Genomic DNA, 17,281 nt, shown 5'->3' on the forward strand with positions numbered 1-17,281 from the left:
CCATTGTAATACCCTCGATAATCGTGCCTCACCACCAGAACAGTGGTTGAGCTATGTCCAAGACACTGTCTCGGAAAGCTCCTTCGGGTATCCGTTTGTCTCTTGGCAGAGCCGGCGTAGTCATGATGTCCTCTTTTAGAGACAAAGACGTCAGAAAGTTCGATTGCGCCAGGACTGGAATTGGACAAGAGTACAAACTAACAGCTTGATCTGGAGCAAACACGCGCTGCTCAGAAGTATACCACGAGCCTTTGAAACTGCAGTGGCAGCGTCGGATAAACTGTACTAGATGTGCAGTCGGAGAATATCCGAGTCGATGATGCCTCTCCGCCAATGCAACATGAGCGAGATAACTTCGTCGAGCTCACAGAATTTACCCCTAAATCTACGAAAGTACTCTGTCAAGGAAGAATATGCGTCGCTTACCAATTTTATGATACCAGCCTCATACAGCGCATGAGTTGACGACTCAAGTCGCAGTGTGGGTTGTGGGCGCTAAATAACTGTCCGGCTGCCCGTCTCAAAAGTATGATGGCGACTATTCATTGAAATCTACATCTTGTCTGACACACTTGGACTCTGTGACAAGATCAATGCTCCTCTTTTTGATTATTTATTCTGTAAACTTGCAAAAGTACAGAAAATACACAACTCAAGCGTGAGTAAATGAACAAATAAAGGTGGGGATAAGAAGATTATCAAATCTTATAGATAAGTAGATCGTAGGCTCTGCCGGCGTAGCGTGTCTCAATTCCGCAGCTTGGGAGCATACATGAAAATCATTCTTCAACATTCAGCCGCATATGCGAGTTCCAATTTCTGCTAAGGTATGTAGGCCTTTGATGCATCAACCACAGGTGCGTCGCAGGCGCCTGAGCGCTTCTATCACGGACCACGTGCAAATGCTACATTTGATTGGGCCAAGATGGGCGCTTTCAACTATAGCTTCTCGAACCTGAAATTTACAACAAAGGTGGAAGGCGCAGCATCGAGCCCTTATTGAGCTGGAGCATTCCACCTGATATTACTTTTGGTATGAGATCACTGCTGTCAAAAGACGTATTTTACTTCTGCGTAGCTCATTGCGTTGAAACGCGTAGTCGGGGGCGCCGGTGGCACAGCTCCGCTTGGCCATTAATGCCAGCCAGTAATCATACCCAAGCAACCTCGATTGCCATTGTACTCCTACGCCTATGTTAACTTGCGTCAAATCTGTCCTCCACTTCAGTAACAGGCAGATACACCTCAATGTGATTGTTGCACAGCGGCTGAACGATCGGAAACTGGGATTACGTACTGTGTCCACATCACAGAGCCAGCGCAGCGCTCAATCGCCAGCAGAAGGAAGCCAACCTCGTTTCCGCCGGGATGATGAAACAGCGGACAAGTCTACGAGACGTGTGAGCGGTGGCATTCCTACGACAGGATCCTCGATTGGTGATGCAGTCATCACGACTCTTGTCGGTCTCGGCGCTGGTAAGTTACATTTCAGGAAACGCCATTCACCGAACGTACTTCAGAATGATCTTCACTATGCCACACAGAAGCGGCCGTCATTTGCTCTTCGCTTTCTATGTGACTACCTGTGACATGCTCATACTGTGGATTGCACAGTATTCTTCGGCGGCATAGCTTATGTGGCATGGTACAAGAAGAATGTGCTCGATAAGGTATGGAAGTTCTCTCAATACATGTATATGAATCATTCACTAGGCCCCTTCTGCAGATGGAGCTGGCATTCGCGAGGGGGTATGACCCAGCCCTTGAGCTGGCAAGCGCGGCAAAACGCCGCAACGCTTCACACCAATCCGATGCCTCGCCATCTGAGCCCGTGTGGCCGGAGCATGTGCGGCGGCGCGAACAAGACCTCATCGATCGCGTCATTCGGGGCGCGGAGGCAGGGCAATACTACATGCTGCTCGGACCTAAGGTAAGCACCACCACCTAATTTTATGATTGGTTGAGTTATGAGTGCGGAGCATCATAGGGGACGGGCAAGGGAACTATGATCCTCGATGCGATGCAGGCTGTGCAGGCGGAGGGCGTCGCGATGTGCGACGCGCACCCAGACCTAGAGGTGTTCCGATTGCGCCTCGGGAAAGCGTTGAATTACGAGTACAACGAGGATACCCAGACAGGTCTGTTCCAGCGGCGAGATCCGCGAGAAGGTATGTCGTTATGTGATAAATGAGCAAGCAGTGACTAAATGCTGTTTTCTTTAACAGCCGGGCCTTCGCTGGATATTGAGCGAGGTGGGTCTTTTCATAGTCATGCGAGGATGAAGCTCTGAAGCCGCTTGTTACAAGCACTAAACAAACTGGAGAAGGTTGCCTTGCGCCATACGCAGCGCACGGGGCGGCCACTCATTTTAGTTATCAACAACGTACATTATTTCAAGAATGATGACGACGGGAAGAACATGCTCTTGCAACTGCAGTATCGCGCCGAGACCTGGGCCGCAGGAGGTATCTCTCGCCTATGAATCATGCTTCAGGCGGTCAAATGCTCATGTGCGTGCGCTGGTTAGGCATCATGACGCTGGTGTTTAGCACGTACGCATTGTCTTCCCTCGGCTGTCTTCTGACCGCATGTTGACCTCCCTGTCCATCGGGCACAGTGATGACTTCTGGCCTTACCTGTTAATGAGTGGGTCTATTCACCTCTCTAACGCTCGTCCCTCTGACCGAATGTCAGAGAAAGTTGCTACAAGACTACAGGTGAAACATAACATGCAGGATATGTCACGAATGCTGACCCATCACGTCACCCAGGTCGTTGCCGTTGGCGACTTATCGCTAAAAGATGCTGCTCGAGCCACCAGTCTGATGCGCTTGAATATGAGGCGAGCGCTCCCTGACGCCGTGTCGATACAAGAGGCTGTGTCCGTTGTCGGTGGACGACTGTCATACTTGTCCAAAATTGCCAGAGCTCAGGACGTGCAGGATGCTGCGAACAACATACTCGCCGTTGAGACGGCCTGGCTGCAGAGCCAAATCGGACTCATCCCGGACTGCGACGACGATGTAATGGACGAGCAAAAGTGGAGTTCGTGCTCGTGGCTGCTTCTTCGCGAGTTTGTGCAACAGCGCCGGGAGGATGAGCGGGAGCGCAGAAAGGCCGTCAAGTCTGGGAAGTTGTCACCGGATGATTTGGACGAGCTGCCGCTACCGAAGATTCCCTACGTGAAGAGTTCCGCGTTTTGCTGCCTCCATGCAGTCTTCTGACCATTCGATGCAGTACAAATGTCGTCAGATCATGACCAGGCCGGATTTTCTGGAGGGTATGTGGTCCGCACATGTCGAGCACGGGTGTCTGAGTTATTATTGTTAGGTCTCGACCGCGCCAACATCATTGCCATTGACGTAAGTGCATGCTGGATCAGACCACACCGTAACAGCCTGCTGAAATACCCTCTGCCGCAGACAGACCACAATGTGACGCCCGACTCATTGTTAATTTTGCGTGCGGCGCAGGAGGTGGTTGAAACATCAGGATTCAACAAGTTGCTCGACGACGTCCGGAACAGGGTGGACGAAATAGAGAGCTTGCACCGCACCAGAGAGCTGACGGTGGGTCATTTCCGCGGCCACATGTGTCCAATCTAACAAGATTGCTCTCCCACTGGTGCCCTTGCACCGTGCGTTGCAGTTCAAAGACGTCAACGCCGGCGATAGAATCCGAGTGTCTGTGGACAAAGGGAACGCGCTTCTCATTGAATTCTGAATGCGCCATCCCGCACGCCCGCCAGTTGAGCCTCGGCCTACAAAATGAACACATCGTGCGGTGTACATGTCCATTACCAGCGCGTCTCTTGTGTAAGTATATACACCGTCTGCGTTACACGAGGCTCCCTATCGCACAGCCTAGTAGAATGTCGTGATCTTACCGGGAGAAAACTAGCAGCCCACGCGCATCAGCCAGCCTGACCATGCATTTCACACATGAAGGCGCGGGGAACTCTCAACTTCACTTCATCGATAAGTCTATCAATCCGGCACTTGATGATAGGCTCAAGAGCGTTTTCAATTGAATGCTGTCCCATGGGCCAGTCCCGGTAAAACCTATTCCTCCATCGAGATCTACCATACCAAAATTCTCCGCTTGTCGTGTTAGAACAAAGCCATCCTACAGACCCCGGCCACACGCCATGCACGACCATTATGCTTCCATTCTGTGCGAGCACTGGATCTTGCGATAGGTCGCGGACCCGCTCATCTAAAACATCCTAGCCGAGGGCGTAGGGGAACCACGATCCTTCTGTGTGCCGCAGCAGATGCTCGTTCTATGCATTTGCGACTGGAATCCATGCTATCGAATACGCATTGTACCGTGTCTGAACCTTCCGGGCAGCTCCGCAGCGGCAATTGCGGCACCAAAGATGGTACGAGAAGCTCGAGAAGCCGGGCGGTGTAAATGCGCATACCGAAGTCGTTTAGAGCCTTCAAGTTTCACGGACAGAGCTTTCTATTACTTCCGCGCCTGTAGTGGTCACAAGGTATACCGTGTGGACCAGATAAATATCCTCTATACACATGAATACGTCTCGACTCTTCAAGCGCCATGTCTTGCTGCTCAAGAACATATGGTATTCGCTTTGATTATTCCGAGTCCTCAGTACGGTATGCCGGTCGCAGAGAAACATTATGCTACCGATTCCCGACGTCCTTGAAAGCTTACCTTTTGATCTTATGAGCTGGTAGTCATTAAGTCTACAGTCCCGGACGCAGCTCATGGGTTTGATTACCATCGCATTGTGGCTACCACCTATGATGTAACTTAAATGCTCACAAGAAACGGCTCCAAAATTCCCTTTATGCCAATCCAGGCGACAGCATAGTAGTGAGACAGCGAATCATGATCACTAAATCACATAAATGAATGATAGAACATTGCAATCTTGTAGTGTACAGATCGATGATTCTGCGACTTGTACGGTACAGTCAGACAAAAGGGCAATATCATAAATCACGCAATATTGAAACATAGAAAGATAGGCGAGTGGGGACCCAGACACAAATGCCAGAAATGCAGGAGGCCTAACAGCGCGCAGCGACTTGATGATAGATGCGCCAGCATGACGAGCCGCTGAGTTCCATCACGGACCATGCGATAGATGACAATACAAGGGTATCCCACAATACTACACCCGAGACAGCTAGTATATTGCCGATGGCTTAACACGCGTGCATAAGTATCATATCGTGGCTGCCAGTAGCGTGCTCATGTCGCGTTTGTAAACCTCGATGCTCAGTTTGTCGGGGACAGCGAGAGTAGTCGAGTATCAGATCTCATCAATATCAAAGTGGAGCAGTGAGTGCATCAGCGCGGAGTCGGCCACGTCCCTGCACCGACGTCAGCAGCGCCGTACCGGCTACATTCGTACGTTGCATAATGATGGGCGTCCTCTTTGTCCGCTAGGCGATCTCGGGCCGCTGTGATATAAGGCATACATCTGCGATAGGCAGGAGCTCAGCTTCCCAATAGTGGATGTCATCTGGACCCTGCTGACCCTCGAATCCCTCCAAGCACTCACGATGAAATCGTATCGATACTTGTAACTGCAGAATGGAACTATCATTCACTACGATGAATGATACATCTTCAAGCTGAATTTACTTCCCACCGCTGACGGTCCAGGCTGTGAAGCGAAGATCTCTTGACAGCGACAAGTATATTGATATAAAAGACCAGATCGACCCCGTAGGAAGTGGAGCTGCGAGCCTATATCGCGACAGGAATGCTATGAAAAGCAGCTCGAAGTTTCCCCAGAAGCCAAAGTTGTTACTTTCGCGCCTCGTAACATACGATACTGTCTAGAATCTCCGCAGATCAGTGGGTCCGAGGGAATTGCAGCACAAGAGGGGTCGGGTGCCAAGACTTAGTGGTTGCTGAGAGAAACAGAGTCGTGGTGACCGCAAGAACGACAAAAGAAATCGCGCAAGCCAAACAGGTCGCTTGTTGAGATGCAGCCGTAGACCTCTTCTTGGCTTTTGGTCCAGACAACAACGTATCGAGCGTAGCACGAGATAGGACCTTGTGCCTTGCCGAAGACAAGAGCTGATCTGCGCTTGTCAGCAATAAGCAAACGTCCGTTTTCGATGAGCAAAGAGATAGGCTTAATAACGCGAAAAGGCTCACTCCCAGCTGCCCGTGAGTGACATCATGCACAGTTAGCCTTGTCACGAGCGTTGATTGAAAGCAAACGCCATTTCGAAGCGCGGCCGAGGCGGCAGCATAGATAAGTACGAACGTGTCGCACATGGCCTCATGAGGACAAGGTCACCCTGGGCACAAACGGGGTCCTATAGAGATTTACGCTCACCGAGCGAAGCAAGGATCGAGGCAAAGGGACAAAGATGTACTTATCAGTACACACATGCTGACTATCGTGAGAGAACAACTCACGTCTATCTCTGAACCAGGCGGAAGCATCCAACAGGGCAGTCGGAGAGCCTTTGGACGATTTACAATGATCACTCAGCCCGCGTCAGGCCGAGACGGTCACAGGCATTTATGAAAGACGCTTTGTTCGACCCACCAGTGGCCAGGGACGTCCAATGCACGCTTGTATGCAGGACTGGGACCGATGACCGAGCGAGTGATGCATACATCGGCCCTCGAAACGCCCATGAAAAATGATGGGCGTTTCGTGCCAGCGGGCATAAACGTTCGACCGCCTTCACCGGGTGCATCCTAGGAATGTCAATGTCAAACAAGCGCATTTCAAAGGTAGCAAATATTTTCCCAGGTTGCGTATTCAAAGATTGAAAGACGCCTGGGCTAGTTCACTCAAGACTTGCAGCAGCAGGATGCAGTACGCACCGCTTCAATCCCAGCCCGCTGGGGGACATTGATAGACTACGCAAGGCAAAGGGCCTGGGTCAGTTTATCCGCGCTACCGTACATGAAAGCGCCTAGTTAGCAAGGTTCGCAGATTGAAAAGGATCTATGTCCAAGTGGCGTTGATTGAAGCACGTCTCAGCTAATCGGAGTAGATCTGTGTAGGAATGCACCGCACCCCAGAACCTAGGCCACTCGGGCCCCAGCACTGTTAGTGCGGGGTCCGGAAGCATCGCACCGCCCCACGGTGTCGATCGGGCATCGAGGAGCGGAACTTATGCAAGAAGAATGGGCTGTTGCGTGCACAGAAATGCCAGGACTGCTGCCAGAAGACCGACGGGCATCGGCGCGCTACAAGCTGCACGCACGAAGATCGCCCCTCCCTCAAGGTTCGATCTGCTGGCGGCCGTGCGCCCTATGTCCGGGCTCGGAGCATGCGTGCGCGTGCTGGAAGATGCACGGAGCCTGGCCCGATCTGCCAGCTCGTGACAGCGGGGCGCATGAACTTCGCACCGTACGAACCTAAGTTGGAGTGAGAAGACTAGGTGAGAGAGCGTCAGGACAGAGCCCGGGCACTGTTAGCGCGCTGATCCGGACGCGGACACGCGTCCGGGTGGAGACCGCTGGAGGTCTCCGGACGCCCAAAAATACAAACAAAACAGGATGGGACACTGCTAGATTGACCTGGGAACAAGCCTGGGAAAATGTGAACGCATCGAGTCGACAACGTCAGTGGCGCCCATCAATCGTACCTTAAGTGAGCGTATCATCAAGCAACGCGACAGAATGGTGGATCGGGTAGAGCACATCAAACATGTCGCATATGCTATCGTTGCTATACGTACTGAGGTCGGGATATTATGTACGGCCGACTGACAGTCAGTGATATTGTCTTCCTAGTGCGGTGGTTTGACAGACTCCTAGGTAACCTGTATACATAGACTCACTAGATTGCTGTACAGCATAGTGATCCAAGATCACCGTTGCAGAGATGTGTGGTCGCTCGCATCGTGCTAGCCCGAAGATAAATATCATCTGTCTAGTGAAGAAGTATGACGAGACGCGAAGAATGATGCAACGCCCACAACAGTATAGACGCATAGACATATGTGTAGCGCTTACCACATGTCCGCAGCTGCGTCGTGTAATAGTGGCTGCGTTATTTGGTATTAGCCACCATTTGGAGCGGTAGTCAGGAACATTGGGCCGTGAGGACATTCGGTTGGGATAATAGTGGCTTCCTATGAGATCCGGTGGGATCTGGGCTTTGGAAATATACCCGCCTTCCCTGCTGATACGCATTATCGAATGTCCATGAGTGGCAGTGTGGCAATACCAACGTACGTTGTCAAATTTGCGCTCTTGCTCGTGGTCATGGCACCACAAAACTTGGGTTCTCGGGTGTTCATGGAGTCGTTACCACGCTGATTTCATCACAATATATATCTAGATGCCCGAGTTACTCCGAGTTGTAGCTTGTTGGCACCGGTAATATCTGCACAAGAGCTCAGAAGCTCAAATGCAGGGATGCCGTACTCACCTGAAAGACGCCCCATGACGAACGGGCGCATGACCTGAAATTGACCGGCAGCGATCGCTCTTGGGATTGAGCAGGGTCCGTGGTCTCGTAATGTGCACAGAGGAGCTGCGAAGGCATGCATCGAAGCATAGCATGTTTGCGTGTTGTAAGGCACATGCTGGGACTGGCCGAGTCCGGCGTGTCTGCAGAGACGCGGGATTGAATTCAGAGGCGAGCGGATGTAGTATAGGTGTGTCATACTATAGATTGCCGGCGTCAGAGCTTGACGTCAAAAATCAGATAGAACTTGCCATTCGCAATTCGTGATATATTGGGATCCTTTACACACGCTAGACAAGACAGGCAGTGGGTGGCGAGCGAGCAAGCGCTGCGCAGCAAGGGTTGGCTCTCTCTTGAGACAAATCCACTCATTGCAATGTCGAATTGACGTGCGCGCAGCAAATCGGCCGAGCAGACAGAGCGAGACAACAAAGAACGAAGCGACAGAAAGGCTTGTAGGGTTGGATGTATCGTATTGTACTACATCTCAATGGTAGAGCGAAAAGGTATAGCACGTTTAGACAGCCATGCAGACGGTTTAATATAGAATTCTGGGGAGCTCCGCCAATGCGGCTGTATGAGCTGCATAACAGGCGGGCGAAGACGTAACCAAGTGTCTGGATGCTAGCGAGACGTCGGTATTCGATACAACGTGTGCATCATATGATCAATCATCTTCCCTGTATGATATTGGCATGACCGGCCTTTAACATTCTGCGCCGTTGACGGTCGACGCCAAGATCACTGCCAAGAGCAATGGATACCAGAGCAAGGAAGTGACATTCAGACGATCAGCAGTTGAAAGATAGAGTATGCTGAGATTCAGAAGACGACAAGTGGCTTGCAAATAACCGGGTGACGAAAAGTCCGCTACAAATAACAACAAACAACTGCCCATTGGCCCAGAGACATCTGAGCAGGCAGCAATGTGAGCGGCATTGGCTGTGAACCGGACAACTCTTTGACCACGTTAGTGGATATTTGTAGGGATTCATTTGCGACAGAACTCTGGCCTACTCTCCTCAAGCATACAATGCTCATAACCTTGTCCCACAGGCAACAATACGTAGTTCGTTCAAGATCGCCTTGGATGGAAATTGCCGCATGATGTCGTGTTTCCACAAGTGGGTTGCCCGCTGCCAACGGCTTTTCTGATACCGCTGTCGCAGATCTGCTACGCATGCATCTCGGTCTCGGAGCGATTGCAACGGATCCCTCCGTGCACCTGTACTTGTGAGTTGCGCGCCACGGCTCGGGTGCGAGGCGAGTACGGCTCATCAGGTTCCGTTTCGGAGTCTTCTTGCCAGTGTCCGGTGAGTGCTGCCCTGTATCATCCAATATGGGCCGCCCTCTACGTGCTTCTCCCCGGATTGATACCCGTATTGCTCGGGATTCGCTCGTCTTTCATTATGGAACGCTCCCACCATGGCTTCCCGCCGGCTCTCACCGTCATCGCCCGAATCTCACGCGGATCGGGCTAGCACCTCGTGCTCTGCGGATACGATAGTGGCCCTGGCGGGTGTATGTGGATGCGCGGACTCCTGTGCAAATGTGATCCACCATCCTAGGAGCTGGTCGTCTCGAAGGCTGCGTCGTAATTGAAACACGAATACCTGCGCTGCGCAGATCTCGATCACGGTCAAACCGTGGCCCATTGGCTCCGCCGGCATTCGCGCGATCCCAAGCGATGATCAACGATCCAACTACAGGGACCTCTTGTGTCAGTCAAGGATCGGCACAAGGTGCGCCCCTGATAGATCGGACGAGTGAACGAGAGGACAGCGGACTAACGAGGACGCCACACGTATCACGGTTGTATGGGCCAGCATATGATGGCATGCGGCTCGGACGCGCGGCGGCGTGCACACAACCGAGTAACAACTTATGGAAGACAGCCCTCAAGACTGAGTAGCCGAGGATCAGTCCATTTACCGGCGTGGCCTCGGAGGTGTGTTCTGATCATCACCTGGGTCCCCGGACTCGGCCACGCGAGTCACGGTCACTGACATTACATACACTGCGCGATCGTTGACGAGAAGCGGCAAGAATGCGCGCGCGCTGTGCGAAATGTCCAGCGCCATGATGCGATGGAAATGATGATGGCAACTTAAACGCACGAGGGTTGACGCGGTTGAATGGCTCGTTCTGATACACGCGTGGCTTGTCTGTTCAACGCTCATACTTAGACCTCGGGCACGGCCGGCGTCCATCAGCCCGTGCAGGGCTGCAGAGCTCATGTGACCGTTCTCCGATTGGTTGATTGACAGAATGCATACACGTGACCGTCTCGCGAGCTATCCCTCGTTCATGTTGCGACGGCACGCGACGTAAGTAACAAAGTTCGGGGCGCCCAACAACGCCTAGCCGTACGCTCGATTCCCAAGTCTATTTCATACACCTGCTACAGAACCTACATCTGGCTCGCGCACATGCATCACCCACATTGTTTAGAGTTTCTGTCAACAGCGCATGTGTGTTCATAGCATTACTGCAAGTGTCCCCCCCGACGCTCTGATCCACGCTGCTGCGCCAGCCTCGACATGATGATACACACACCGCAAACCACTAACAACGGCCCACGTCCTGCTGCACGTTGCGCCCCGCGTCGGCCCGCACGCCCGCACGCAACACTCTGGCAGAACCGTCAATGTCACGGCGCGCCGAGGAAGCGCACGGGGACCTTGAATCTGATCCCCTCGTCTTCGGCTTACTGCACCGCGCACGCGCAGGCCTCAAGGCCACGTCTTCCCCCAAAGCCGCACCACTCATACACAAGCTTCCCAGAACATCGCGCGCCCAAAGCGGCAGTGCGCTTTTCCCCAGGTCGGGTTGGATCTGCACGTTGCTTGATCGCACCCGTCATATGCATCATATCTGCATCTGCATTCCCCGCCGCACAGCCTCAGAAGTTCGCATCGCAGGCGCAATCGCGCTAGGGGACCCGCAGTCGTGGAGACCTGCCGCGCTATCTTGTAATCCGTTAATTCTGCTATCTACGATGGGCACTATTGTTCGCGCGAGACAACGCATGACGTGCCGCCGGCGCACCTATCTCCTATATGTCGCTTCCACGGACGGTTCAGAGTCGCCAGGGCCGCTGCAGGCGTCCCTGAGTAGCACGAAGAAGACAGACACAAGAGGCAGATACGAGACGCCGCCTAAGCGTTCTGCGCATAGAATCACGATGCCCAATTGTCCGCATTCGGCGCTCCTTCGCTCCCTGCGTGACCCAGGCTCATAGCTCATATGACGGCCAGAGTCATATCCTGCCCTACTATCGCCGCCGTTGAGCGCTCTGGAGAGCGAACGTTCCCTGTGCCGTAACCTGCTCTCACAGTGCACAAAGAAAGACATGTAAGTTACCAGGAGACGCGGACGCGTATCTGCCTCGTTGCTCCTCCACAGCCGCACAGTACCACCGCCGCGCAAGTATATCGCATTTGGCCCGAGCATCACAGCCTCGCCAGCACACCGCAGAAGACGCATACAACGCACCACAGGACCCCGATCCTATCCCGTCCTGGCAAGTGCCTGCGCATGTGCGGGCGATCGAGGCTGCGGACAGACGTCAGTCAGATAGCGTCTCTCAGCAGCCTCCCGCTTCCCGCTTCGCGGCAGAACGAGGGCCCGGGCTCGCGTGCGGGCGTTCACGACCTGCCCGGCTGTACAAGCGCGCAGCGTGCAGCAACGAGGCCGAATCAATTGCCCACCGCTCATACATACGGCGCAGGCCGGCTGCGTCATCGTGGGTCATATGCCCGATAGACAGTACAGACGGGCAGATGTTCCGTGTGGTCGAGGGCTGATCCGTGCCGCCCTCTCGATCGCGCATGCAGTGCTTGACGTGACCTGACTTGGATCCCGGATGCGCGCGGGGTCGCTGGGACGGAGCCGTGCGCGGCCTGCAGCAGATCGCAAGGCGACTGAAGCTCGGCGGCGCGATCGCGCCGCCCGCTCGATCACGAGCCGCGCTACTAAGGGGTGCTTCGTTACCCCGAGCACTGAGAGACTCCAAGACACCATCCGACCACCCAGCCAGCCACGAGCACGAGGGCCCGTCCATTACGTCCGCGCAGCAGCGAAGCACGCGCGCGTGGGATAGCCTTTCCGCAGGCGCAACACAGGGCTCCCAGCCCCCAACCCTACCGCGCACGGCGGGCCATCCGGACGCGGGCCCCAACGCAGGATAGCAGGCGTGCACCTCGATATATGACATGCGCAGGGCGGCTGGGGATGTGGGGCGCTCTCACAGTCATATTCGCTTTAGACTTAGACATGGACTGCGGTGCGACTCTGGACATGGGGGAGGCCCTTTCTCTCACCTGCGCGATGCATACATGGCAGAAACGCTGTAGGCCCGCGGCGCTGCCTCTGTCTGTGTGCTGTGTTTGCGCCTGAGAGCGTGATGGCGATGGCGATGCGCGCGGTGTGTCGGTGATCGTGCTGCTGGGACGCATGCGAGAGGCCTGCTGGCAGCGACGCACGTCGAGGGTGATGACGGGGGACACTTGTGTGACAGGACCCGCAGGCCGTGTGGGTTGCGGAGCGACAGCGGCAGCATGCTGTGCTGTTGCTTCACCGCGGTTCGTCGCCTATTAGGGTATGGGGTCGAACGTCACCTGTGCGGTCGTCCTGCGCGTGCATTATGCGGCGCATTGAGCGGCGAACTCGTTACGGGGGGCTTCTGAAGACGTAGCCCCTTGACGTTTGAGTCTTTGACATAGGAATGCGGGTCGGCGGGGCGTCGCCAGGGCGCTGATGGCAGTAGCGCAGCGGATAGGATGGCGGACGAAGACCATTGTTATGCTTACTTGCCAGCGGTGGCCCTGCGCATCCGCTTGCGACCCTGTGTGAGGCAGGCGGTGTGGGTCGTGCGATCCGTACGAGGGTGTGGGCGCGCACACACCTATCCTGGGACCGCATTGTCGTCCGGGGGACCATTGCGTCCGTGCATGCGTCAGGACACAAGGGTTCCTGCAACACGTACAATGCACGCCATCCCGTCTGTCGAGTCGGACACAAAGACGGTGGGCAGACAGTCGCAGGGGCGGCACGCGGGCCACGTCGGAATGGACGCATGCCCTTTGGCGCGGGGAGAACATAGAGACACACAGACATCCGACGTGATACCGGGGCGCATGCGGGCAGTCTCACGTCCCGAGCAGCGAACAAAAGGAAGAGGACATGGAGGGACTCACTACTGCCGCGCGAGCGCGCGGCTGTCGGACGTGGCAGATAGGAATGTGAATGTGAGAGGCATCGCGCCGGTGTGACAGGGGGCGGAGTTTGGATATGGCTAGGAAGAGGATGGGGTTTGCGGCGTCTTCTCTGGACGCGCACTTGAATGCATCTCATTTGCTGTTCTCGGAGAGCTGTCTCGCTCGGGTGCGTGCGCGATGGCAGCCACGGATATGTGGAACAGGTCCACGGACGGCGCATCATTTGCGGCTGGCATATCAAACGAGGGTCGCTCCATGGATTGGAGACAGTCCACTTGTGTGCAGCTGGAGCTGTGCGAAGGGGCTGAGGAGGACGACCGTCCCGGACCGGGGAGAGTGATCATGCATGATCGGGTAGGAGTCGAGTGTGGGGCAGGGGGTCGTCGTAGCACAAAGGCGGAGGCGACAACAGGAAGCTTGGGCCCGCGCCTGGAAGATCCCCACCATATCAGACACCCCTTCCGATGGAACACACGTGCGGCCCAGAAGATGCCGCGGAAGTGTCTCTCTCCTTGCCCCGGCGGGAGCGGTTGCATGATAGACACGATACTGACAAACGCGAGGGCCCGGGCAGTCGTCGTCACGCGTGCGCACAAACGCTGCTTCCATCGGCGACGCCCCAGGCAAAACCCAAACCCGAATCGATCGAGGCGCGCAAGGCGATGTGGGTGCTGCCGCACTCGCTCACCACAGATCGGGTGGAGAAGTGGCATACCCGCCCGGGGGCGGGGTAGAAGCAGAAGGGCGGAAGCAGACGCGAACGGACGCGGGCGCACACGCAGACGCGGACACAGAGCTCTGGCTGTTCCGATCGCGCGCTGCCCCCTCGTTATGGCGAGGCGGCGGTTAAACGTTCACCATTGACATATTTGACGACGAGCCTGACGCTCTTGGGCAGACAGGTTGCGAGGCTGCCGCGGCTGATCGTTGGCACGCCCGCGAGGGACAGGAAAGCGTGTGCATTGCCGCGCGCGGGCGTGCCTCGAATGGGCCAAGGCGGGCGAGATGGCCGCCGCTGGGCCGCTGTAGCGTGCCAGCCACCTAGCGTCGCAGACAGCGGCGCCTTAGACCGATCGCGCCGCACATCCGCCATCGATGGGCCTGAGATGGCTCTCCTGCGGCGCGCTAGTAAGAGGGCGGCTCGCACCCAGACAGCCGTCCCTGGCGTCGCCCGCCGCGCACGTCGTATGTCATGCATTGCGCAGGTCGATAAGTGGCCTGACGATAGCGTAATAGCTTTGGCTCCGCCTGCAGTCACCGGTGGTCGCAAGGCGAGACACTGGCATGGAACGCGAGCAATCACGAGCTGTGTCTCAGCCGAGGACGGGCGTACTCTCGAACCGTATACCGCCATTGCCTCTCCCGCGAAGCGTCGTCTCGCTCGTGTTGACTGCCGCCGCCTCGTGCAAAGAAAGACACGATAGTCCACTATCAATCCTAGGAACATGGAAGCGACAAGCCACCGCCACCCGGCACCAGGACCACCGGAAGCCTATCACTGCCAGCGTCCTCGCGCGCGCACACTCTAATCCCACCGCAACGAGATAGATGTTTAGTTTAGCCCTTTTTATTTTGTATAGTCAGTAAGATATTTTATGCCTATGGCTAAGCAGTGTACAGCAATACTATAGATAGGTATGCCTATGTTACAACATATGCTCAGGTATGTGCATGCAAAGAAAGCCGATGGTAATGCTGGACAGACCATGAATACGCCGCGGTCCCCGATGAACAAGCAATGTATAAAATCACAAATGGAAGGGTATAGCTTAACAGGGTCCACAGCCCAAGCAATGAGGGGCGCGCAGCGGCGAAATAGGAAGCGCGACGCCGCGCAGGGGCGAGAAAGAACACAGCGCAAATCGAGAACCGAACACTCATCTACCAGATGCAGGGCGTCGCCCGCGCGAACAGATCGCTCGAGCACTTGCCGGACTTCTTCAGCGCGGACGCGGACTCCACCTCGCGCGCCTCTACGCGCGGATACGCCGCCGACGACAGCGACGGCGCCGGCGCCGGCTTGTGTATGCGATGCGCGATCGCCGCGGGCGCGCCCATCGTGCTCGTCGACACGATCCGCACAGTGTCGTCCACGTACCCGGGCGGCGTCGACGGCGGCGCGGTGCTCGCGGGCGACGTCGACGTCGAGTACGACGCCTCCGGGGTGTCGGGCGTGTCGGGCGACGTCGGCGGGGACGGGTACGCCGTGGGCGCGGCCATCGGCGGCGGGATCGGCTTCGGCGGCGACGTGGACGGCACGGCGGCGGCGGCGCCGGTGCGCGCGAAGGTGGGCGGCATCGAGACCGCGCCCGAGGACGAGTAGGGCGTCGTGCCGGGGACGGGCGTGGGCGCGGGCGAGGGGAGGACGTAGGTGGGGTACGGGCCCTGGCCCTTGAAGTCGCGGCGCACCTTCTGCTCGAACTCCTTGAGCGCGTTCGGGTCGATGTTGAGCTGCCACTCGAGGTAGCTGCACATCTCGCGCTCCATCTGGTTGATCTCGCGCAGCGCGAACATGCCCTGCCCGACGATGGACCAGCTCTTGTTCGAGTACGTGTCGTCGCAGATGACCTTGGAGGCGATCATGAAGGCCGAGATGAAGAGTCGGTGCCCCGAGGACCCGCGCGCCGCGGGGAACCGGGCTTTTAGCCGCTGGAGCAGGTACAGGGCGGCAAACGTCACCGAGGCGTGCAGCCTTGTGCGATGCAGGGCGTAGGCGATGAACAAGGCGAGGGGCGGCGACGGCGCAGGCGGCTGCGCCGTCGAGAGGGGGGGCAGGTCCGGACATGCGAACAGGTGGGTGACGAATCGCCCGCACAGCTTGGCGGTCTCCTCGTGCCCGTAGTAAGGGTCGGGCTAGGGTCGGGCGTCAGTGGTCCGCCATACTTGCTACGTCAGAACAGGGCGACTCACAATCGCATGTGCCGTGGGCGCCGCTGCTCTCGACGAACTCGCGACCTTACTTGCCCTGCGGAAGGGCGACGGATGGCGAGCGACGGGGGGGCCTGAGACAGCGGCCATGAGCGGGGGGCGGGGGCGAGAGGAAGAATGTCGGTCAACGTCGACGGGGACAGGCTGGCGCTGGGGCACAATGGTACCGTTGGGAATTCGGGAGGGCCTGGAGAGGTGCCGATATTATAAGTAAGTGTGCTCTAAAAGAAGGAGATCCGGCTACAGGACTTCTGAAACCTTGAAGGCGCATGGGAGCGAGGGGACGCTGGGCGTGGCACGGGCGAGATATATCGGCATCACCGGGCACAACACCCCCAAATCAGAAGAATTGCAGAGTCTTGAAAAAAAAAGTCTCGCGATGATCCATGCCCCCGGGTTCCCAATTTCGCCTCCCTCGGCAAATGATCCGGCTACTGCCTCGTGTTCCTGCCGAAAGGCACCGGCGTCCCCCCAACAGGTAGCGCTCCTTCCCAAGAATATTCGGACTCACCGTGCGACTCTGTCTCCGGATGTCTCTGAACGCGGCTGCTGCATGGCGCGGCTTAAATGAATCTGTCTGCAGACGGCAACTATCCTCGAGGCAGTTATCACGGGCGCTCTTATCGCCGCGGTCAATGTAGGTTGGCGGGGCGGGATGCAAAGACGCAGCGTCGTCGTCGCAGAATTGAATAAGTGGTGGCGCAGAGAGAAAACC

At 56.0% G+C, this 17,281-nt stretch overlaps 4 protein-coding genes across 4 annotated transcripts; 2 read left to right on the top strand and 2 right to left on the bottom strand.

Annotated features, from left to right (window-relative positions):
* Positions 1-1,613: 1,613 nt before the first annotated feature.
* POSPLADRAFT_1144910 (hypothetical protein) lies at positions 1,614-3,605 on the top strand (the record flags this gene model as incomplete). Its single annotated transcript, XM_024485742.1, has 12 exons — positions 1,614-1,670; positions 1,727-1,930; positions 1,988-2,168; positions 2,226-2,252; positions 2,307-2,465; positions 2,528-2,552; positions 2,618-2,646; positions 2,695-2,717; positions 2,772-3,182; positions 3,238-3,280; positions 3,331-3,366; positions 3,427-3,605. Coding segments are annotated over 12 exons (1,374 nt in total), but the record flags the coding sequence as incomplete, so codon positions are not given.
* A 7,862-nt stretch (positions 3,606-11,467) lies between these two features.
* POSPLADRAFT_1034177 (hypothetical protein) lies at positions 11,468-12,635 on the bottom strand (the record flags this gene model as incomplete). The annotated part of the gene is made up of 3 exons (XM_024477004.1): positions 11,468-11,878; positions 11,987-12,081; positions 12,143-12,635. 3 exons carry the CDS (start codon positions 12,633-12,635, stop codon positions 11,468-11,470), a joined length of 999 nt encoding a protein of 332 aa, XP_024338384.1.
* Positions 12,636-13,815: 1,180 nt separating this feature from the next.
* Positions 13,816-15,062, top strand: POSPLADRAFT_1034178 (hypothetical protein; the record flags this gene model as incomplete). The annotated part of the gene is made up of 3 exons (XM_024477005.1): positions 13,816-14,113; positions 14,202-14,466; positions 14,537-15,062. 3 exons carry the CDS (start codon positions 13,816-13,818, stop codon positions 15,060-15,062), a joined length of 1,089 nt encoding a protein of 362 aa, XP_024338385.1.
* A 457-nt stretch (positions 15,063-15,519) lies between these two features.
* Positions 15,520-16,656, bottom strand: POSPLADRAFT_1144021 (hypothetical protein; the record flags this gene model as incomplete). The annotated part of the gene is made up of 2 exons (XM_024485648.1): positions 15,520-16,491; positions 16,537-16,656. The coding sequence occupies 2 exons, from the start codon at positions 16,654-16,656 to the stop codon at positions 15,520-15,522; spliced, it is 1,092 nt and encodes a 363-aa protein (XP_024338386.1).
* Between the last annotated feature and the right edge of the window lie 625 nt (positions 16,657-17,281).

The sequence above is a fragment of the Postia placenta genome (genome assembly GCF_002117355.1).
Source record: "Postia placenta MAD-698-R-SB12 unplaced genomic scaffold POSPLAscaffold_8, whole genome shotgun sequence".
Classification (NCBI taxonomy): domain Eukaryota; kingdom Fungi; phylum Basidiomycota; class Agaricomycetes; order Polyporales; family Adustoporiaceae; genus Rhodonia; species Rhodonia placenta.